The 22,804-nt window shown below is 57.2% G+C and overlaps 1 protein-coding gene across 6 annotated transcripts; it reads right to left on the bottom strand.

Annotated features, from left to right (window-relative positions):
• Positions 1–385: 385 nt before the first annotated feature.
• On the bottom strand, positions 386–22,097 carry PEAR1 (platelet endothelial aggregation receptor 1). Of its 6 annotated transcripts, XM_049880819.1 has the most exons (25): positions 21,994–22,097; positions 17,596–17,732; positions 14,014–14,116; positions 12,270–12,427; positions 11,456–11,560; positions 10,935–11,038; positions 9,792–9,884; positions 9,283–9,526; positions 8,151–8,271; positions 7,844–7,980; positions 7,543–7,755; positions 7,066–7,240; positions 6,859–6,979; positions 5,960–6,123; positions 5,774–5,876; positions 5,481–5,627; positions 5,144–5,269; positions 3,977–4,105; positions 3,735–3,863; positions 3,335–3,547; positions 3,001–3,089; positions 2,755–2,890; positions 2,509–2,583; positions 2,201–2,419; positions 387–1,678 (listed from the first exon to the last, which is right to left on the bottom strand). In XM_049880819.1, the coding sequence occupies exons 4-25, from the start codon at positions 12,368–12,370 to the stop codon at positions 1,536–1,538; spliced, it is 3,087 nt and encodes a 1,028-aa protein (XP_049736776.1). In that variant the 5' UTR covers positions 12,371–12,427; positions 14,014–14,116; positions 17,596–17,732; positions 21,994–22,097; the 3' UTR covers positions 387–1,535. The 6 variants fall into 6 exon arrangements, with proteins under 6 accessions (XP_049736779.1, XP_049736776.1, XP_049736778.1 ...); XM_049880821.1 differs by lacking the exon at positions 17,596–17,732 and having other exon boundaries at positions 12,270–12,443; XM_049880818.1 differs by lacking the exon at positions 17,596–17,732.
• Positions 22,098–22,804: the final 707 nt, after the last annotated feature.

Raw genomic sequence — 22,804 nt, 5'->3', positions numbered from 1 at the left:
GAAACTCTATGGGACAGTTCTGCTCTGTACTGTAGGGTCACTATGAGTCAGACTCCACTCCACGGCAATGGGTTTTGGTTTTTTATCTCATCTATTTAGATTCCTAGCTATCTACGGACTCAATTCATTAGTGAGTTGATGAGGTGGGTTGTGCATTCAACGTTCCCAGGTAATGTCACCCAGACTGTTGCTCCCTGCTGCCGGGCTCCCATCTGAGCATACCTTCTCCAGTCCGATTTCCTGCCTCCAGCCTCCAGCCTCCAGCCTCCAGCCTCCACCCCCGCCCACCCCTAGCACTTTCCCACCTTTGAGCCTTTGTGCCAGTCCCCAGCAGAAATGCCACACTTTGGGAAAGCCACCGACCTATGTAGTCTATTTGCTCTCTGCTCTCAGAACACACAATTTGCCCTTCTAAGCACAGACAGTGTCACTGGTACTTTTAATTCGCTCAGCTGCTCAGCCTTTTGGGGGACATTTATTGAGTGCCTACTGTGCACCAAGTGGAACAGATGTTAAACATAAACACAGAAGTCCTGCCTTTGGGGAATTTACAATCTAGTGAGGGAGGCAGAGATTAATCAAATAATCACATAAATGACATAAGACAGTGGCGTCCAGCACCCTGTAGGCCTTCTCTGGGCATCTGGTGAGTGAATACAGTGTGATCAGTGCTATAAAGATAGTATGGGGGGCAAAGTGCTTCCCTGAGGAGGAGATGGGAAGGGCAAGTAGGAGTCAAGAGGTGAATGGGGGAGGAAGAGCATTCCAGAAGTGCAAAGGACCTGTGGTAGGAAGAAGTGTGGGGAGTAAGAGGACCTAGAGGCTGGGGGGACTGGAATTGGAGTGACAGGGAGCACAGTTCGAGGCAAGACTGAAGCGAAGAGGCAGAAAGCCAGACCAACAGGGCCTTCAAGGCTGTGGTAAGCTTTGACTCTGGCCCACAAGTAACGAAGCACCAGTGGAGATTTTCAGGCAGGGTGTAACCTCACTGGTTTGTATTTTCAACAGCGGATCAGAGGTGTCATCATATGAATGCAGGGAAGCCAGTTAGGAGGCTGTTGCTAGGATTAACTGGGTTTGGGCCGCCTCCCTACTAAATGGTGAGTACCCTAGGACAGGACCTGTCCCTGGTACTCCTCTGAAGCCCCACACACAGATACACACACACAAACACATATACCCCAGCCTGGGGAGTGCATAGAAAAGATGCCCAATATACATTTGTGAGATCAATCTGAAATCAGAGTCATCCAACATCATTCATCCCACCAGTTTATGTACACAGGAACCTGGGGGCCTTTGGAGAAGTGGATTGGGGAAAGGGATCCCAGGCGTCCTTCTGATCGGTGTCTCCCATATCTGGGAGCTAGGCTTCCATCTCCTCTCCATTCACTTCCTTCATTAAACGTGTTCATGTCCACGGCCTTTTGATTCAGTCTCTGCTCCTGGCACGATACACCAGGCTCTGTCCCCAGCCTTGGGGCAGTAAAGGGCGGGTGTGCTGACCTCTCTCTCCTACACACCACTTTGGCTCCTCAACGGTCCTGGCGCCGAAGTGGGGGTGATGGGGGATGCCGTACTGGGGGCAAGTCATAGTGTCCAGGGATGTGGCTGTTCTTGGGTGAGTCATAGTGGCCAGGGGGCAGTCCTGGAGGCAGGGAGCCCAAAGAGTCTCGGTCTGGAGACAGAGAGGGGGTAAGATGAGAGGGGGCAGGCTCCTCCCCCTCCCACCACTCTCCTCCCCTCTCCAACCAAAGCGCCATGGATGGTGCCTGGATACAGGCCAGCTCCCCACCTGGATGTGTGGCTCTGAGCAGGGGCCTCTCACCTCCTCATCTGCCAGAGGCAGAGGCCACCTTGGCCTGCTTACGATGTGAGGACACTCTGTCACCTGCCTATCACTTTCCTAGGTACCAACTCCATCTCGGATGCCGTACAACCTGTTTCAAATCCAAGCTGTTTCAAATGTTTAGCCCTTTGAAATAGGTACCACCACTCCATTTTACAGATGAGGAGACAGGCTCTAAGAGGCAACATGACTTCCCCAATGCATGTCTGGTCTGAACCCAAGTCTGACCCCAAAGGCCTCGCTCTTGTTGCCACATCACACTGTGCCTTATTCTCTCACCCCGTCTTTTCTCTCTCTGCCACCCTTATCCCAGTTCTCTCTACCCCCACCCCAGTGGAAAGGAGGGCTCACCATGGGTCGGGGGGCTGGGCTGCTCGTAGGTACCACTATCTCTCTGTGGCTGGAGGTGTCGCCGCCTCTGGCTGTCCTGGAGCTGAGGAGGCTGCCTGGGAGGAGAGCCTTTCATCTCCACATAGCTGCTCTCTCGGGGCAGGTCCCGGATGGTGGCATAGGGGTTCTCACTGCTCAGGGAAGCCACACTGGCCCCCAACCCCTCCTCAGAGATGGGCCCTAAGGATGGGGAGAGGAAGGCAGGCTTGGTGGGAGCACCAGCCAAACCCCAGCTCAGCCCCCTCCCTCATTGCCTTCTGTCCCCACACCTTCACTGTAGAACTGGCCTAGGCCATTACTGTTGCTGTAACTATACCGGTAGCTCCGGTCCAGGCGGCTGCTGCCTGAGAAGGAGGAAGCAATTCGCAGTCAGACCGCTGGCCCCCTCCCGAGGCTCCCACCTCCTCTAGAAGTGGGGCCCAGAACCCCCTTCTTCAGACCCACAGACTCAGACGGAGCAGGCTGCTGGGCTGCACACATCACCCTCACCGGAGGCCCAGGCTCCAGGCACCTACCCCTGTCCAGAGGCCCTGGTGGGGGCTCCCGACGGTGCTTCCAGCCAGCAGGCAGGGTGGCGTGGTTATCATGCCCATGGGTTCCACCTGGCCGCTCAGGGGCCTGGAGGCTGGCCAAGAGCTGACTGCCTGGAATCTAATAGGGAACGGGCACAGTAGGGAGAGTATCATGCCAGGGCGGAGCTTTCCAGAGAGCCAGGTCTGTGCCCATCCCTCCATCAGCGCATCCCCTTCCCCAACGCTGACCTTGTTAGGGGGCCGGGGGTTAGGCGTGCACTGGGACAGGGTGTGGTAGCTGGGGTTGGAGTAGTAGTGATTGTATCTCGGGGGGACATCTGCAGGAACAACACAGGTAAAGGGGCAGCTCAGGCTGGCCACGGGCCCAAGGGAATTAAGATCCAGGCATTTCCGTTCTGTCCCAGGAGATCAGTCATTTGGCCTCCCTGACCCCCCCTCCCTCCAACTCCCCACTTCTTGTGCCCTGGGTCCATGGAGGGACCCAGGAGCCCTGCACCCCATCCCACCCTTGTGCCTATGAGCCAGCAGCTGATCTGTGCCCCACACCCCCAAGCAGCCTCACCTGGCATGACATACTCAGAGCCATCCAGCCGCCCACTGCTGTAGGCCACTGCCAGGTGTTGGTGCTCCTTGCCTTTTTGCCAATGGCGGTAGCCAATGAACAGAGCCACCAGTGCTACCACCAGGGACCCCAGCACTGCGATGCCAATCACCGCCCCCAGCGAGCTATAGACCACTGGAGGAGTTGGCATCATGGTGAAGGGCTCTTGGCTTCCTGTGTGGGATGGGCAGTCACTCAGGGCAGTGTCTTGGCTCTGCTCGTGAGCTTGGGATGCATACATGGGAGAGGTACCCAGTAGGGAGACAGGGATGGTATGAAGGGCCCAGGTCATGCCAAAGAACTGGGAAGATACATGGCATCCTGGCTCCCTGGGCACAATAGGGGCTAGATGAGAACTCACCGATTCTGCAGGGGGCACCACTGTGCCCTGGGGGACACACACAGGCCCCAGTCTCTGGGTGGCACTTCTCTCCAATTCCACACTGGCACGGGTGGGAGCAGTTGGTACCGAACATCCCTGGAGGGCAGCCTGGGGAGGGAGCCAAAGGAGAGGTGGGTATCAGAGGGGCCAGGAAACTACGGTCTCCTCCTTGGGCAGGGCTACTTAGGGGCAGGGACATGGAGCTACATTGGTGTTGGTACCTTCCAAGCACAGGTGTCCAGTCCAGCCTGGAGGGCAGACACAACTCCCGTCCTGGGGGTGGCAGGTCCCACCATGGCGACACTGGCAGGGCTGAGCACAGTTGGCTCCCCAATATCCTGTGGGGCATGCTGCAGGAGACAAGGACCAACCCTCCTGGATGGACTCTTGACACCCCACATTACTGAAGTTCTCATCTTGGCATTGGTCTCCCCACAGATGACTCACTTTATCTCTAGCCCTGTCTCTCCCCTAAACTCCAGACTCCTGTGTCCAACTGCCAATTCCACATCTGGACTTGGCTGTCTTAACAGGCACTTCAGAAAACGTGTCCAGCGCCAGACAACCAAAGGCTTCCAAACTACCCTGGACTGCTTAGCTCTGGACTTTCTTTACATGAAGCAGAAGTCATTGTCCATCCTACTTAAGCCATGATTTCTGTGTTGCTGACACTAACGGTCTAACTGTAGTTGTTACAGAATTCTATGGACACTTGGCCAAGATCACTGCCTTCTTTACCCTACCTGCTGATAAGCTTAAAACCAGCCATTTTCACAGTTAACAGCCACCTGTTTCTCTTTTTCAAAAATTTACTCATTTTTTTGGATTAATCTTTTCCATGATCTTCATATATTTATGTGGGAAAGAGGCCACATATAAATGCATAAAAACAAACTGAAAAAACAACAAAAAGTAGAACACATCCAAAACTGAGCTTATGATCCCCCCCCACCAAAAAAATCCTGTTCCTCCCAGTCTTCCCACCCAGAAGGGCAGGAATTTTTTTTTTTTCCTGATCTATTCATTGCCGCACCCCCAGCTCCTAGAACAGCACCCATCACATAGGTGATGCTCAATAAATATTTGTTGAACCAGTGACTGAATCAAGGTGGGTCTGGAGGCTTTTATGTCCAGGAGCAGAGGACTAGAGGAGCCCTGGTGGCTCAGTGGTTAAGAGCTACCACTGCTAACCAAAAAGGTAGGCAGTTGGAATCCACCAGCTGCTCTTTGGAAACCCTATGGGGCAGTTCTACTCTGTCCTATAGGGTAGCTATGAGTTGGAATTGACTCAACGGCAACGGGTTTTTTGGGTTTAGGGGAACAGAGGCCACCTCTCCTCAGCCCGCCTTCTTGAAATGAACTCAGGCGCACAGCTCCCGCATACGTACGCTGGGAGCAGTCAGGACCTGTCCAGCCGGCCAGACAGTAGCAGGTTCCATCCGAGGGGTGGCAAGACGAGTGGTTAGCACACTTGCAGGGCAGACAGCGTTTGCCATAGCGACCAGGCTGACAGGCTGAGGGGAAGAGGCACACGGTGACTGGGGCAGGGGCTATCCCTCAATCAGTCCTTGGCCCCACTGTCTCCCTCCCTCCCTCCTTCCTGCTGCAGTGGCTGGCCTGAAGATGGGGGCCAGGGGACGAGACCAAGAGGGGTGGAGTGGGGGCTTCCAGCACAGACACTGCACCCCAGTGCTACAGGTGGGAGAGGAGGGTAGGGAGCCTCACGTCTCTGGCAGGAGGGGCCTCGGAACCCGGGTACACACACACAGTTGCCGTTTGCAGGGATGCAGGTGCCCCCGTTCTTGCAGGTGCAGGTGTTGCTGCAGTTGGCTCCCCAGAAGCCCTCAGGGCAGGGCAGGTTGCAGCGGACACCTGCGGGAGACAGGGTAAGGGAAGCCTGGCCTGGGCCCCCTCCTGTTCCATGGGGGTTCCTCTGGACACATTTCCTGTGGGATGCATTCCCTGCCCCCCTCCCAGCTCCACATCAGGCTTGGGGCCCAGACACCCAGAGTGCTCACCTGTCCAGCCACCCTGGCACTGGCAGTGTCCGTCTACAGGATCGCAGCCATCAGCATGGTCACAGTCACAGTGGCTGGCACAGCCTTTGCCAAACTGCCCCTTCTTAGGGAGGGCAGAGGGGTGGGCAGGCTGGTTAGCTGGGGATGCTATGTTCCCTCCCCTCCCTCAGGCTGGCCAGCACTCACCGGGCAGGGCAGCTGGCAGTGCACCCCCTGCCATCCAGGGGAGCAGGTACAGGTTCCAGTTTGGGGGCTGCAGGCTGCTCCATGGGCACACTGGCAGCTGGCATTGCAACCGAAGCCCCAGGTTCCAGGTGGGCAGGGCACAGAGCAGTTACCACGCTGCCAACCTGGAGAAGGGGCCTTGTGGGTAGGCATGGGGACCCAGCCCCCTCCTGAGCAAGCACACACGGGATTCTGGCTCTGCCAGACTGTGCTATGAGCTGGGGGTGGGAGTAGGGTGCTCGTGACCCCATATGACAGACAAGCATGTAAACCATTAAATGCCACACAGGGCTAAATGGCCTCCGGTGATGTGCCAGCAGTCTCTTTTCAGTCTTGGTTTCTTCTTCTGCGAAGTGAAGGGGGCTGGCAGCAAACCCAAATGCTTACAGAGGCCCCAAAAGGGAACTCAGTTACCCAGACTATGTGTAGTACAACAGGGAATGGTGAGGACTGGGGGCTGGACGTTTGTTAAATTTACTGGCGAGCTAGCCAAACAAAGCACAGCTGCAGCAGAATTCAGCCTAAGGGGTGCCAGTATGCTACCCCTGGTGACTCTCTGAGGTCCTTCCTGGCACTGACTACCATCGTGTGGTTCTGTATGACTGAGGGTCTGAGGAGAGTTCACCCATGAGGTGCCTTCTGGCCTGGGTCTTTAATGACCAGTAGGAATTTTTCGGTTGAAGAAAAAAGCCAAGTGGATATTCCAGGAAGGAAGCAGCCTGGCTACTTTCCCACTGCCCTGCTCTTGCCCAGTGGCTTTGCCCTTTCGCCGTACTATTTGCCCTGCCCTTGGCCAGCCTCTACCCTTAGGCCCTCCCTTCTCCCAGTGGCCCTGCTTTCCGCAGCCCAAAGCCCATTACCTTCCTTGCAGACGCACGTGCCGTCGATGGGTGAGCAGGCGATGGCATTTTCGCAGGAGCAGCGTGCGGAGCAGTTGACCCCAAAAGTGTCGGGCGGACAGAGGCTAGCGCAGTGCTGGCCCTGGAAAGTGCGTGGGCAAAGGAGTGAGAGAGGTGGGCCAGCTCCTCGACCTCCTACGTGCTTCAAGGCCGCGGGGCGCGCCTCACCGTGTAGCCTGGCGCGCACCGGCAAAGGCCGCTGTCTGCCTGGCAGACGCCACCGTGCAGGCAGAGGCAGTGCTCCTGGCAGCCGGGTCCGTGCGTGTCCTGCGGGCAGCTCTCGTTGCAGTGAAGGCCGGCCCAGCCCGGCAGGCACGAGCACTCCCCGTTCATCGGGTGGCAGCTGCGGACAGGGGCGCGGAGCTGTCTGAGACCGGGCCCGCTGGCCGTCGGCCCCGGCCCCGGCCCCTGCGCGTGGTGGGAGCGGAGTAAAGGGGACTGTAAGGAAGCTCGAGGCTGTTCAGAGAGCGGGGATGGGACGGGCGCGGGGAGCCCAGGTCCCTCCCCGTCCCCGAGACCCCTCCCTTTTCCCTTCCGTGACATCTATCCCTCCCTTGGATATGCCCCGGGCGCTTTTCGTGACTCCGGGGGCTTAGACCTCTCACATTGGCCTCCTGACCCCTTGGCCACTGTCCGGCGCCCCACCTGATGCTGTGCTCCGGATCGCAGGTGCAGGGTGTCTGGCAGTTGAAGCCGTAAAGGCCGTCGGGACAGAGGCGTTCCGTGCAGCGATCCCCGGTGAAGCCGTGTTCGCACAGACAAGCGCCGTTGGCCGGGAAGCAGCGGGCGCCAGGGGCGCAGTCGCACGTCTCGGCACAGTCCTGCCCGAAGCGGTCCACGGGGCACTCCTCTTGGCACCTGGGCACCTAGACTAGTGAGCCCCGCCACGCCTTCAACTCCTCCTGGCCCGCCCTCTGCCCCTCCTGCTTGGGCCACCGCCACTCACCTATCCCCGGTGTAACCCGGAGCGCAATGACACTGCCCAGTGAATCGGTCGCAGAGGCCGCCATTGTGGCAACGACATTCCAGGGAGCAGTTGCGACCGTAGAAGCCCTCCCGGCAGGGCAGCGAACAAATGGTGCCCTGTAGGGGTGAGAGGTTGATAAAGACCCAGGCACCCAGCCCCCTCCCCATGCCCCAAGATCCCTTGCCATCCCCACACCCACAGAACCCACCCCTCACAAACATTCTTCTCAGAGCCCTGTTGAGATCACCCACAGAATTCTCCCCAGACTCCCACCCACCCTTCATACCATCCAGCCAGATGGGCAGATGCAGGGGCTCTGGGAGTCCTGGCAGACACCCCCATTGTGGCAAGGACAGGTGCTGGGGCAGGAGAAGCCAGCAGTGCCCTGGTGACAGGGCATCTCACAGCTGCAGGGCACAGTGAGGGAGGTCAGTGCAGACTGCCGTACCTGCCTCCCTCCTGGCTCCATGCCTCCAGAAGCTGACCAACTGCACATGGGATCACAAGACTCAGTGGCTCACCCCTGCCCTGGGAATCCCAGCCCCCCCACCCTATTGGGGACTGCAGGAATCAGAAAGCAAAGGTTTCTAGGGCCAGAAATCACAGAAGACACCCCAGCACCACCAGATGCTAGGAATTGAAGTGGCGTAGAGTGTAGAGTCATGGGTGGCAGGTTTGCTTCCCCATGCGCCCTGCACTCTGCCTCCTACCTTTGCTCATGCTGTTTTCTCTGGGGGAATACCTCTGCCGCCTGGAGTTTTTCTATCCTGGAGCGCTTAACTAAAGTGGAGCCTCCTCCTCCATGAAGCCTTCCATGATCTCCAACTAAGTGCACCTTCTCCCTCCTGTGACTTCCTGCAGTCCCTGCACGCTGCCTTGCAACAGGATTCTCTGGATCCCGGTCTCATCCCCACTTTACAAAGCACTTTCATGCACAAGCTATTTCATGTTGTCACCATAACAACCTTTCTAGGTAGGCAGTAAACCAAAACCAAATCCATTGCTATCCAGTCGATTCTCACTCAGGGCAACCTGATGTGTTACAGAATAGAACTTCCCCATACCGTCTTCTTGGCTGTAATCTTTACGGAAGCAGATCTCTAGGCCTTTCTTCCGTGGTGCCGCTAGGTGGCTTTGTACCACCAACCTTAAGATTGGTGGTACAAAGCCACCTAGCGGCACCACTAGTTGAGTACAAACCATACTGCTCCCATTTTACAGACAGGAAACCAGCTCAGAGAAAGTCAATGATTTGCCCCAGATCACTGAGCTAGTGAGTAGCAGAGCTTGGCCTGGCTCTTGTCCTCTCAACTCTACCCCCGCGTCTGGGACCCTGTCTGAGATCCCTCATAACCCCATGTATGCCTGTGTGGCCCCATGTCTGCAACCCTTTAGTTTGTTGTCTCCTCATTACTCACTTGGGCCCAGTTTTCCCTGGCGGGCAGAGGCAGGCTCCAGTCTGGGGGTTGCAGGGTGCCCCATGGCACTGGCAACTGAGCTGGCAGGCAGGACCATAGTGGCCAGGACGGCAAGGCTGAAGACAGTTGGGGGGCTGCAGGCCAGTGGGGCAGGAACACACCCCACTCTTGGGATCACAGGAACTGCTGTTGCCACAGTTGCACGACTTGTTACACTTCGGCCCCCACACTCCTGGGTCACACGCTGTAGGATAAGGAGGGCAGGGAGAGGTGGTCATGGGGTCTAGCCCCTCCCCAGCCGCTGTCTCTCAGCCCCTACAAATGCCCATCCCTGGCTTTGGCCTGTCGCCTGCACAGCATCTCCAGAAAAGGCAACTGGCTACAATGGGCTTCAGTGGGTAATTCCCCCAGGGTTCCAAAAGCCTGTGCCCTGGTGGGGACAGTATGTCTGCAAGTCCTGTGTCCCTGGGAGTGCAAGAGGCCATGCTCTGGGGTCACCAGCCACTCACCACTGGAGCAGTCGTCACCCCGCCAGCCTTCGACACACTGGCACTGATTGGGCGCCACACAGCGGCCATGGACACACTCCTGGGCACACAGTGCTGGAGCAGAGATGGGTGTGAGTGAGGAGATGCTTCCACCCCTGCCCCTCGCCTGCCCCATCTTCCTCCCACACCAGGGACCTGGCGTTTTCCAAGCATCAATTCTGCCTCCAAGAGGAAGACAGGCGGAGGAGCAGCAACTCAGGGTCAGAGCTTGACAAGACCCCAGGATTCTGGGCTTCCCAGCCTCTTTTTGTGAAATTCTCTAAACACCTTGTTGGGGAATGAAAAAACCAAACCTATTGCCATTGAGTGGATTCCGACTCATAGCAACCCTGTAGGACAGAGTAGAACTGCCCCACTGGGTTTCCAAGGAGCGCCTGGTGGATTCAAACTGCCGACCTTTTGGTTAGCAGCCTGAGCTCTTAATCACTCCACCACCACGGCTCTTTGTTGGGGAAGTGGGGGCCAATTTCCTTGGGTAGGGGCTGGACACAAGGTGCTTCCATATAGGGTGGGGGCTAATGGCGGGGGGAGGGGGTAGGTCGGTCTGGGAAGGAGTCTCTGCAGGGGCTGGTGATGGGCCAGGGCTGAGGGAAGGAAGAGAGAGGCAGAAGCAGGCTCCAGTCAGGGCTACAGGGACAGGGGATGGGGTGAGCAGGAGAGATCAAACAGCAAGTCAGAGACAGACAGCGACGGAGAGCCAGTGATAGGAAGAGACAGAGATGGGCCCAGACGTCAAACCCTGAGGCACACAGTGATGGAGAGATATAGAGACAGCCAGAAAGAAAGTTCCCGGACACTTGGGGGTAGACCTACAGAGGCTGCTCAGGGACGTGGAGAGAAATGGGTTCAGGTGGAGACAGGTTTGAAGCCGCCACTGAGAGGGAAAGGCTGACAATAAGGCCAGGTGGGCGGGGCAGGGGGGGAACCCAAAGGGGCAGAGGCTAGACCTCCCCACCATGGGGCAGGGCAAGATTTGGAAGCCTGGGCTAGGCCCCTCCCACTCCATGGCCCCACCCCATCCCCTTCCCCAGCCAACAGTTACTGACTCAGCAGATCTCAGGAGGTGGGAAGGGGAGGGTTGGGGGCTCCCTCTACAGGACTCACGGACACAAGCGCCACTGCTGCTTTCATAGAAACCCTGGCAGCACTGCAGTCGCTGGCGGTGGAACGTCTTTACCACCTGGTGGTACACAGTCCGGTAGATGACCCTGGGGGAGACCCCGACACCCTCAGTCCTGGCTACTGAGGCCCCCCGACTGTGACTGTCCACCCCCACCACAGTGTGGCACTGGGGGAGGACTGGGGGGCATTGCCCAACACTCGGCTGGAGGGTATAGAAGGGGTACTCCCTCCTTGCCCCCACCCAACCATACACATACAGTGCACCACCCACCCACCCACACACATACACCCACATGCACACACACCCCAAACACACATTCATACACCTATCCACACACACTACACCAGGAATGAGTGCCTTCAGGCCAGATGTTCCCTCTAAACTCTCAAGGTTCTGAGGAGAGAACTGGGGCATGAAGGGCCAAGGGCCAGGTTGAGGCAGCCGTTCAGGCAGGGGGCTGCTGACCATCTGCCTGGGGAGGGGGAGTGGAGGGGGCACTCACGAGGGCCGGGGGCAGATGTGGGGGTCCTCCCAGGGCCGGTCGCAGGGCTCCGAGGGAAGCAGGCTAAAGGGTCGGGAGTGGGACTCCTTGATGGTGGTCGTGAAGCTGCAAGGCAGACACAGGGTCAGGGGCTGTGAGCGGGGACAGGGGCCTGAGCTGATACAGGGAGAGGCAGGAAGAAGGGTCATGAAGGTGTGGCCTCAGTGGGGAATCACCACCCCAATATTTGGGCTTCTGGGATGGACCCCTAAACCACCCCATCTCTCAAGTCTGGAGGGATCCTCCCAGATTGGAATGTTCCCAGGATACCCCATCAGAGCCCTGGCCTCACGCTATTGGACCAGATGCTTCTATTTTCTCCCCTCCCCTCCCCTCCATCCCCCTCTCTATCTGGGAAGAGAGCTAGAACAGGCTTTCAGCTCAGCGGATGGAGATGGGCTGAGGCATTCCTGGCCAAATTCTGCCCTAGATCTTGTTTCCCAGCCCTGCCCCTTTGCTCCCCATGAGTTAGCCTCTCTGCTTGTCCCACAGCGAGTGGCTCCCACCCTGCGTTCTGTCCTGCAGCTAGCCTGCCACAGGGACCAAGGGGCATAGGGACAGAGAGGGGGACAGAGAAAGGACAGGGTCAGAGATGGAGCAGAGGTTGAGACAGGTCCAAAAAGGGAAGGGCAGCCCAAAGAGGGAAGAGAGAGGGTAAAGAGGGAAGAGAGAGGGTAGAAACAGAGAAATAAAGAGGGGTGAGAGTGGGAGGGAGGAAAAGGAAGGGATGGAGAAGAGGAGCCCCAGTAGGGAGAACTGAGGGGCCCCCTCTCACCTTTCCCAGAAGCTGCAGACATTGGGGTCGCTGGAGCTGAGGGATCCAGCCAGTCGCAGGCCCAGGGCCAGGAGAAGGAAGGAACTTAGAGATGGTGACATTGCTGAGGGTTTCAACAAGTCATGCACCGAGCGGGCGAGGGCATTGCGGCCAGAAACCTGGAGAACTGAAGTTCTGAGCAGGGCTGTGGAACTGAGAGGCTGGTCTACTTGTCCTCTGGCCCCATGCTTTCTGGGCCCCAGCTCCCCAGATTTTATTCCTGCCTTCCAGCTTTCGCTCGTGCCCTTTCCTCTGCCTAGAGGGTCTCCCTCCTGTTCTTCACCTGGAGTACTCCTCTTTCAAGATCTAGCTCAGGGGCCATCACTTCTCTGCTCCGCTCTCTGACCCCTTTCACAGTCACCACTGTTCTGGTGTCTGTTCCTCAAACATGACCTCCAGTTGCGGGGACCCAGTGCCCATTGTCTCTGAATCCCCAGTGCTCAGCCCAGGGCCTGACCTAGAGCTTTGATATTTGTACCCAGGTGTGAAAGGGGAACCAATGAGGAGAAGTGATAAAGGAAGCCAACTTGGGCTCAGTTGGAGGAAGGACTGTCAGAGCAGCTCAGTAATAGAGTCAGCTACCTGAGGTGGTGAGCCCCCGTCAGCGGATGAATGCAGGCAGAGGCCCAAACCACCTGGGTACAACGCTCTAGGGAGCTTCCTGTTTTATGGGATGTGAGTGGGGCTGGGTCAGGTAATCTTGGAGGAGGTCCCTTCCAAGCAGTGGGGTGCTGGAGCGGCTCATATACGCTCGAGAGAGCCAACTGTGCTCTTCTCTCCAGCTCCATGTTTAGCGATGTCCCATGGCTATCTTAAAATCAGGCATGGTGGGATTTTTTATACCACGGAAATCAGCAAACATCCCAAACGGGCTCCCCCACCAACACACACACTCCAGAGCTGTTGGTAAACGTGTGCCAACACACCACCGCACCCAACTCTAGGTACTTCGCCTGAGGAGGTGCCCAATCTGGTCTCAGACATGAGGGAGAGCCCCTACCTCCTGCAGACCACCCCATTAGCCATTCATTCGGAAATGGGGCCTCTGGCCATCTCCTCCACTTCTGGCCTGGCCCCTGAGTGGGAGGAGGGTCAAGACTCTAGAAGGGCCATTCTCTCAGCTTCTGGACTCTGAAGAGACTGAGCTCCTTGAGTTCCCGCCCCCACTGTCGGTTTCAAATTCTTTGTTTGGTGTTCCTCAAACTTGCCCTGGCTCCCGGCTGTAGACCTCCTGAGGAACCCACATCTGCTTGTAATTTTTCCGAGAAGAGAGAAAGGTCGTGGTTGCTGGCCCCTTACCCCCCTGAGTATCTCTGGAATGCCTGCCTCCTGGCCCCACCCCACGCCCCCACCCACACACTCCCAGGGTCCCACAGCCAGGTCTTAGAGTAAGAGATGGGCTAATTTAACCCTATCTCACCCGCAGTGTTCCACCACCCCAGTCAGTAATTCCTCCCACAGTCTAATCTCCACCCTGGCAGCTACCTGTTTGGCCCGCCTCTCAGCCGGTCCCCTCATTCTCACTGCACAAGTCCCCCAGCTTGCCTTCTCACTTCTACCCACCCCCTCTGCTCATGCAGGGCCACAATACCCACACCCCATCCTTTGGCTCCATTGCCCCCATCACAGCTTTCCCAGGGCAAATCTCTACCTCTAGTTTTCTCTGTGCTTCCTCCCAACCATCCTCAGTTCCCAAGTAACTCACCAGGCCTCTACTGCATCCTGGAGCCTGGGGAACTCAGGTGAGCAGGGCAAGGGTGGAGCACTCGGAGACTGTCCCAGGGATCCCAGTGCTCAGGATATGGAGCCTGAAAATAGGAAATAGAGCCTGACTAGGATGTAGGGAGGTGGAGGGAGGATTGAGGGGAGCAGCAGGAAGCATGAGTGTGGGCGAGGAATGTGGGGTGTGAGGCAGGGGCCAGACCAGAACCTCTTTCCAGCGGCTTGTCTCCTGAGCTGAGCAGCAAGGCTTGTCTCCTGAGCTGAGCAGCAAGCTCAGTGGCCCACCCTGGGGGTATGGCCCTGCCCTGCCCTCAGGGAACTCTGGTCTGAGGAGGAAGGCCCAGCCCTATCCTCAGGGAGCCAGGCCCAAGGTACGAGTGTCCCTCTGGTGCTCTCCCCAGTCTGTCCCAGTGCACCCTCCATGTCATCCTCCCTTTCCCCCTCCAGGGTTGTCTCCTTCTACGGTCCCAAAACTATCTCCTTCCACCCCTGCCCTGCTCTAGCTCCCATTCCAGGCCAGTGCCCACCTCCAGTGCTCTCTCTGTCTGGTCCTCACTAACCCCTTCCCCAGCTTTGTCTCAAGTATACCTGGCAGCCAGGAGCGTGGGCAAGACCCTGCGCCCTCCACACATCTCCCCCTTCCGTCCTCCAGTCTTCTCCTCTCTTCCCGGACCCCCAGCTCTGGGCCTGGCATGGGCTCCCTTCTTCGGATTGGAGCTCAGCCTGTCTGGATCCAGGATGGTCACCCTTGTCCCAGGGTGAGCCTCATGTCTTAGACCACACAGGGCTTCCCAGGCTTTCCTTGGCACACCTGGCCCCAGAGCTCGAGTCCGTGGTAGGGTGGACAAAACCTGCAGCAGGTAGGGCTTGAGTGGGGGCACAGGCGGGAGGTGCCAAGCAGGCGGAGCTGCTGAGTCCCAAGAAGGTCATTCCTCCCATTCACACTCGTCCAACCAGTCCTCCCAGCTGACTTTTAGAGGACATGGTCCACCTGGGGGCTTTGTAATGGACTGGGGGTGCTTGGGGAGCATGAGAAGGGGCTGACTCAAATCTCCCTCACTCTGGTTGGCTGGGAGGTTAGCTGGCTGGGAGGTTAGCTGGCTGGTCGGTGGGTAGGTTGTTTTCTCAAAGGGCCTCGGGGTAGGGCTGGAGCAGTGGAGGAGGTGGTCAGCTCCTTAGCTGTGGGCTGGAAGCCAGGGTGGGGTCAGGGGAGACCAGTGGGTGGTTGATAGGGAGGGGGAGTTCGGATGGGGCCCTAGCAAGGATGGAAAGGGTGTGGCCTGTCCATCCCTAGGGAAGACTAGTTAGACCAGGAGCCCAGCGCCCCAGCCTGGCTTCCCAGGCTTGTTTCCATCTGAGCCTTTGTCCCTGTGCAGCTAGGCCACCTGAAGTGCTGGTCTATCTTTCCCAAGCCCTGCTCACAGTAGCAGTGGCATTGGGGCCCTTTAGCTCACACTTACTCTCAAGTGTTCGTAATCAGACACTCTTGGCTCCCTACCTCATCTCAGGGGCCCAGCTTACACTCACAGAGGGCGACCCCTGACCTTCTCACTGCAGGCGGGATCCCCCCTCTTCCCATTCAGATGCCCCCTCTCCTTCCCCTAGTTAACCCTCTTCCTCCACTGACCCTCTGGTTTAAGGCACCAAGACACCTTCCCTCACAGCCAGGATAGTAATGTGGCTGTTATGTATCATTTATTGGAGTTGGGACAGGCAGGGTGCTGAGGAATCTACATGGATCATCTCATTTAAAGCTTACATCAACCCATGGTGGTAGGTATTATTATTATTCCCACTTCGCAGCTCAGTAAGCAGGCACAGAGAGGGTAAGTATCCTGTCCAAGCCCATACAGCTAGTAGCGTCAGAGCAGGAATCCAAGCCCAGGCTGCTGGCAGGGGCTTCACAGTCGTTCCAGCCTTTCCTGAGCCTAGCGGGAAGCCCAGGAGCTCTGCATGTCTTTAGAATAGTCTCAGTTACTGGTCGGGGAACCCCTGGCAGAAGGCTGGACAGGAGAAGGGGATGGGGTGGAGACTGCCACAAGAACTTGATGGAGGCGTGGGAACCGGAATGTGTTTACAGTCAGGAATGAGCTGACACTTCTCTCTCCTCCACCTCGAGATGCAGAGCGCGGAGCGGCTGGGCTGCTGGCCAGGCCCCCCGTCCCCAATCCCGCCTCCCCAGCCCCAGCATCCTGGCGCTCTCTACCTCCAAGCCCACACAGCACCCAACCCTTCTCACCAGCCCCCTGCTCTTCTCGGAGCCCAGATGATTTCCTCTGGAGGGGGGAGCCCCCCTCTACCCTCACTATGCCCCAACCCCTCCTTGGCGGGGAGGGGGTGGTTAGAAAGCCTGGTAGACAGAAGAGGATCCATTCTACAGAAGGTAGAGAGGAAGAGCAGGACTGATGGAAGTGTGATAGCAAGGGGGACTTCCCCACCCGCTCTTTCCAGCTTCTCTTCTTTGGGAAGTGGTGTAGCTTAAAGTCTGGGCTCTGCACTCCCTGCTCCCTGCTTCCTCCCTCCTTCACACCTAGGTGTGAATCCCAGCTCTGCCACTAACTTTCTGTGTGGCCTTGGATGTTTACTTACCCTCTTTGTGCCTCAGTTCCCTCATCTGTAAAGTGGAGATAATAATAGCACCTCCTTTCTAGGGTTGTTGTGAAAATGAAGCGAGTTACTATAGTGAAAGTGCTTAGAGCCGCTGCAAACATACACTTACATAGGTAACATGCCCCGTTAACATTAGTGTTTCTATGATCCTCCTCAGTGCCACTCTTCCTGCACCCGACATGGCCCACTCCCACCCCTCTTCACACAGTCATGCCCTTTGGGTATTAATTCCAGGAAAAACTGTTGCCCATTTTTTTCTGAAGAACCCCCAGGAAGATCCCGGAATGAGGATGGGGCCACAGACGCTGACATGGAGAAAAGAAGTAGGGGTGGGAGGGGGCCAGGCTCCCCCGAGAACCTGATCCTCCCGAACAATGGGCACCCCGCCAGGCACATCTTCAAGCCAGAGGCGGTTGATGGCGCAGGACGCCTGGATTCTTCTTCCCCTAGCCTGAGCACCAGCTCCAGCTCCCTTCCTGGTTCCACCGACAGTCCTCTCTTCTCTGATCATGTCTATCTCTTCCCCTCTCCACCTTGGAGTCCAAAGATTCTAGTACCGTCTCTACCACTTGCTATGTGACCTCAGTCACGTCACTTCAGCCCTATGAGCCTCCAGACACTCATCTGTAAAATGGGATTACAAACCCCCACATTCCCCCGGGGCTGCTGTGAGGGTTGGAACAAACGGCTGGCTCCAGTGACCACCCTGGAACAGACTCTCAGACCAGGGGCTGCCTGGTAGACATGTGTTGACTAAGAAGCAGACTCCCCCAAGCTCCCAGGCTTTTGGCCTCTTTCTCTTTGCCTTTTGTCTTTTTCTTCATCAAACACTCTCTACTTCTGCCTTCCTTAATCAGTTTTGTGGTCTCTGTCTTTCTGCCTCTCTCCTTCCTTCCTATGTCAGGGGGCTGCCACGTACAGCTGTGCAGTATTCTCACTGCACGAGGGCACTCACCTTCAAGGGAAAAATGGAAGCCACGATCCACTTGCCAGGCCATGTGTCTTGGCTTGGCGCTAAACGTGCCTTGCCTTTCTTGTCTCTCTGTGTCTCCCCGTCTCCGTCTCTTTCTCTGTGCCTTTTCCCAGCCCATCCTGCCGTGGAGACAGGATCCCGTAGTCCTCCCCACTCAACAGTGGGATCCCAGCCCACTGCTTCCCCACACAGGGATCTGCTCCACGCAGCTCCACCGGAGCCGAGGCTGCTCTGCTCCACACAACACACAGTACGCAGGCGTACATGCTTGTACAGGAGAGCACAGAGCCCCCCCTACACCCCCCAGCCAAGCCAGGCCCTCGGCATGCCAGGCATGTCTGCCGGATAGAGGGACAGGAAGCCTGCGTGTGTGCGCCAAAGGCTAGGCGGGAGGGAGGCAGGGGTGAGGGGCCGGTCTTGTGCTCTCTGTGGCTCAGGAAACAGAAGCTAGAGGGTCCTCAGTCCAACCTGTTTACTCATCAGGAAATAGGGATACTGCAGGGATTCTGATTCACCAAACATCTACTGCTCGCCTAGTTGACCAGGGCCAGCCCTGACCCTTGGGTGCTAGTGATTATCATCCCCATTTCACAGGTGGGCCACAGAGGGTCTCGAATGAAATGACTTACCCAAGGCCCTACTTGTCCTCAGAGGCAACTGTGAGGTTAGAATCTTCTGCTTCAGAAGACAAAGCAGTGGGAAGGGGGTAACCCCTGGGTGACAGTCTAGGGAGCAGCTGCCCTCTCTGGCCCACCCTGCTCATCACCACCCCCAGATCGGCCTCAGAAAGTGCAGCTCTGCTCTGGTCACCGCCCCTCTCTGACACCGTCTGTGGCTCTCCACACCACAGGAAAGGGTCACCAGGGGCCGGCCCTACCAGCTGTCCAGCCTCATAGCCTCTGTGCCCATGTTCCTGTCACACTGGACAGCCCTCTGCCCCACTCCCCACCTCCCACCACACAGCCACCTCTGCCCAGGTCCTATGTACCCTTTAAAGCTGGTTTCCTCAGGCACTCCCTCAGTGGCTCCCAACCCTCCCCTATTTCTCCTTTCCCTCAAGCCTCCCTGCAGGCTCTTAGCAATGTCTCTTAGCTCCCCAGCAGCCCTGCCCTATGGAGCACCTGGGCTGTCCTTCTTTCCCATCTCTGCCCTTAGGCCAGCTCCAAACTGGTCGTGGATCAGAGGCCCAACACTTCCCCAGACCTTATCCAAAGGCATGCCACCAATGTCCCTCCTCTGGGGCACGTGGCACTAACCCAGGCTGGTCCAGGAGTCCACCAGCTTGCTACGCCTCAAGTTTAGGCTGCTGGACACCCCATCTTGAGACTGCTGGTCTGTGAGTCTGGTTTCCCCACCAGGCTGGGACCCTCTCAAATCTTACTCTTCTCCAAGGCTCTATTAGTACCCCTGGATGTTCCCTCACGGCGTCCATCCTACAAATCATTGTGTTTTTGTTACGATTGGTCTCCTCCACTAGAATGGCACTCCAAGGGGGCGGAACACTTCTCTGCCCTCCTTACCCTGTGTCCCCAGCATGGCCTGCATCTGAACACGCACGCACATGGTGCTGGGGATAGGCAGGCAGTAACTAAGCATTTGCAGAGTGAGTAGGCTGATTAACCTGAAATCCATTTTGACTCCAATAAGCCTTGGCCTTATTTTGTGGGAGTGAGGGAAAGGGAGAGATGCTGGGGGCTGTGGCTTCTCCCTGGCTCACCAGACAGCAGAACAGGGCCCTCCTCCCAGGGCCCTCAAGACAGAGTAGCTGGGAGACAATGGAACGGGACGTTCAGAAAGAACTTCCCAACGGTATAAAGTGAAAGGCAGCTCCGGACCTCCCCTCCTGACTTCTCGCAGGAATTCCTCAAGGCTGTCCTCCAAGTTCCTAAAGGGTGAGTGTACCCTGGTGTAAGGCACTGAGTCACCTGGGGAGGAGGGGGTGTGCCCCCACACATGGCCTGAGCCCTCATCTTGCCCCTCCCAGCCCAGGGACAACACCCCTCACTATCCCCTCCACTATCTCCTAAACAAAGGGGACTGGGCCCCAGATGCCACCAAGCAGAGTGCAGTGGGGGGCAGCGGCAGAAAAGGGGACCCAGGAGGTGCCAGCGCCCAACCACATGCTGTTTTTCGCTGGAGGCCTCCATCTCACCTCATCTTCGTGTTATACTAACTACCACCCCTTGTTAAATGCACCCTATGAGCCAGATCCTTTTATTTAATCTCTCAGCAATCATATAAAGTAGGTACTATTATGACACCCATTTTAGAGCTGACGAAGTATCCCAGAGAGGCTAAGTAATTTGCCCAAGGTCACACAGCCAATAACTGGCAGAGCAGGGGTTTGGACCTGGCCCATCAAGCTCCAAGCCCATGAAGCTCCTTTTTGTGTCTTTCTCCCCCTATGGGCTCTCTCAGGAGCCCTGGTGGCGCAGTGGTTATGAACTCAGCTGCTAACCAAAAGGTCTGCAGTTTGAATTCACCAGCCATTCCTTGGAAACCCTGCGGGGCAGTTCTACTCCATCCCATAGGGTTGTATATGAGTCGCAATTGGAATTAACTCAATGGCAACAGGTTTTGTTTTTGGTGTTTTTGGTCTCTCTCTGGTCTTCGGCCTCCCTTTGTCCCTGTGCCCTTCTTGTTCTGTCTCTAGGTCTCTGCTCTATTTTTCTAAGTCTGCTTTCTTCCCTCAGGGCCTTGCAATTTTAAGCAGTCGGTCTCTCTCCGATTTGATATTTATGTCTCTTTATATCTCTGCCTCTCTCTCTCTCCTTTCCTGTTTTGTCTTCCTCCCTCCTACCAGCAGCTCCCACATCTGTTAGGGGCCAGGGGTGGAGCCAGCACCCTTCCTGAGCTACAAAGGCCCCTCAGGGGTCCCAGTAGGTCTCTTTCTCAAGGCTTCCAAGGCTACTCAGAGAAGAGCACCCTGGCGGGGGCCCTGTCTGTCCTCAGCCCCCTTCCCAGTGATGTGTATGTGGGGGGAGGGCAGGCAGCAGCCCAGCGGCCTCTATCTCTCTCCAAGTTTCCGATTGGTGGATGGGCCTGCCTGAGAGCCAGCTTCCTCCTCTGGGAAAGTCTGATAGGGAAGGGAGGGGATGCAGAAGCCAAGGCTGGGCTTCACCTCTCAGTGCAGAGAGGCGGGCAGAGGCAGCAGGGAGGGCAGCACCCAGTGTGGTAGGGAAAACGGTGGGGAGACTTTGGGAGGCCTCAGAAGTGGGAGAGCAGCAGCAGGGGACAGAAGACAGGAGACAGGCCAGCTGTCCACTCACCCTGGATCACACACGTCGTGCATACACATAAGCACTACACCAAGGGTGGGTTGGGGTGGGTTTCAGAAACAGTCTCCCCCGACCCCAGGCCCAGTCGAAGCTAGGGTTGAAAGCTGACCCCTTGCCCAATCCTTCCAGGAACCGAGGCTTGGCTGAGCCTGGGAACCTCAGGCTAGCACAAGCTGTTCCTGTCCCTGGGGAATAGGGTCACAGCCCAGCCCTGCGAGAGGCCACTCATAAAAGGCCAGAAGAGGGAAGCCACTATGGGGAAGCTGGAGCTGGAGGAGAGGATGAGGGATGGCCCTGCTGGAATCCTGGGGCCCCCAACAACCACCCCCACTAGCCCTGCTGTTAGTGCCACCCCAGACCCTCAGCCATGGGGCTATCTGGTGATGCAGAGGCCTGAGACCTTTGGACAACTTCCCAGTCCTCTGAACCAACAAGGATATGAGAGCCAGAAACCAGGAAACCTGGGTCCCTTCTCTCCATCATCCAAACATTTCTCCCAGGTGGGGAGAGGGGCGACACTAATAATAAGCACTGACCAGACACAGTTCTAAGCAAGTCACATGTCTTTGCTCATCCAAGTCTCACAACAACCCTATGAGGTAGATACCATTATTTTATTACTCCTTGTTTAGAAAGGAGAAACTGAGGCATAGAGCAGTTAACTCTCTTGACCAAGGTCCCATAGCAAGTTAAAGCAGTAGAGTTGAGATTGGGACTCCGATGTTTGTGCCCTGAGAACAGGAGGACCCGGTACCCCATTTTCCCCCTGCCCAGAGAGGGGGGGGCAGCTAGCGGAGGCTGCACTGATGCACTTACAAAAGCCAGAGGTGAGGCGCTTCGGGAAGGAGTTATTTGCATCTTATTTACATACCGTCTTTTTATGGTTGGAAACCCCCAATTCCGTTTAGTTCCTCTCCAGTGGCCCCCACCTCAGGTCTCTTTCTCCGAGTCTCCTTTTTTCACCACTCTCCGCCCAGAGGCCTGAGACTCCCAACCAGGGAGTGGGCTTCAGGGTCCCCATGCCCTTTTTCTGGGCCAGGGTCATCTTGGAATCCTACCACAAGGACCTCCCCGCTGCCGGGGTGGGGGTGCAGTCACTCACCTGCACCTGCCCCGGGGCCTGTCTCTCCATGGGCCTGGGGTGGGGACCGCCGGGGTGGCCTGGAAAAGGGCTGGGCGAGGGTTCCTGCGTGGAGCCCCAGGCCGACTGTGGGACGGGCGGGGGAGGCGGCGAACATAGCGGATCGCAGGGCGGGGAGGGGAGTGGAGGGCGGGGGGCAGGAAGGGGGTGGGAACTCGGGCCCTTTCCAAGGCAGGAAGTTTTGACAAGGAAACAGGAGCCGGGGGAGGGGAGATCCAGAGTGCCTGGGCGGGAAACGGCGTTGGGGATGCGATCAGAGAGAGGCCGCCGAGCGGCTGGGTCGACTCTCAGCAACCTGGACCCGGAGCAGAGAAGGTGACGAGCGGAGGCAAGACAACCTCCTTGGCTGTCCACTGGCTGTGCAGCATTGGGCCTGCTAACCCCTCTTGCCTCAGCTTTCCTATCTGCAGAGTGGGGCTGTAGAGGGGGACCAATGACATCGTTCATGTCAGGCACCTTCCCAGTGCTTAGCACGTGTGGGGCGCCCAACAACACTGATCTATTAAAGACTCAACCGGGAACCGACGGGCCCATCCTAGTCTGGGAGAGGCGGACGGGGAGAGGCTCCTCCTCTTTTTCCCCAATCCAAATCACGCCAAGGAGGATACGGTAACGGGCAGCAGCCCCTGGCACAGTCTCAGGCTGGGCCCGCACCCCTCAACCTCACTGCCTCCGGGCCCTGGCGCTTCCAGCCACCGCCGCGCCGCCGCTTCTGCGTGGACCGAGCTCGGCTCTGGCGCCACCTTACGGCCACCGTCTACGCGGACGGGAC

This window comes from Elephas maximus, chromosome 3 (assembly GCF_024166365.1).
Source record: "Elephas maximus indicus isolate mEleMax1 chromosome 3, mEleMax1 primary haplotype, whole genome shotgun sequence".
In the NCBI taxonomy this organism is placed as follows: Eukaryota; Metazoa; Chordata; class Mammalia; order Proboscidea; family Elephantidae; genus Elephas; species Elephas maximus.
Note: the sequence above shows the minus strand (reverse complement) of the source record. Positions and strands in the feature narration are given on the sequence as shown.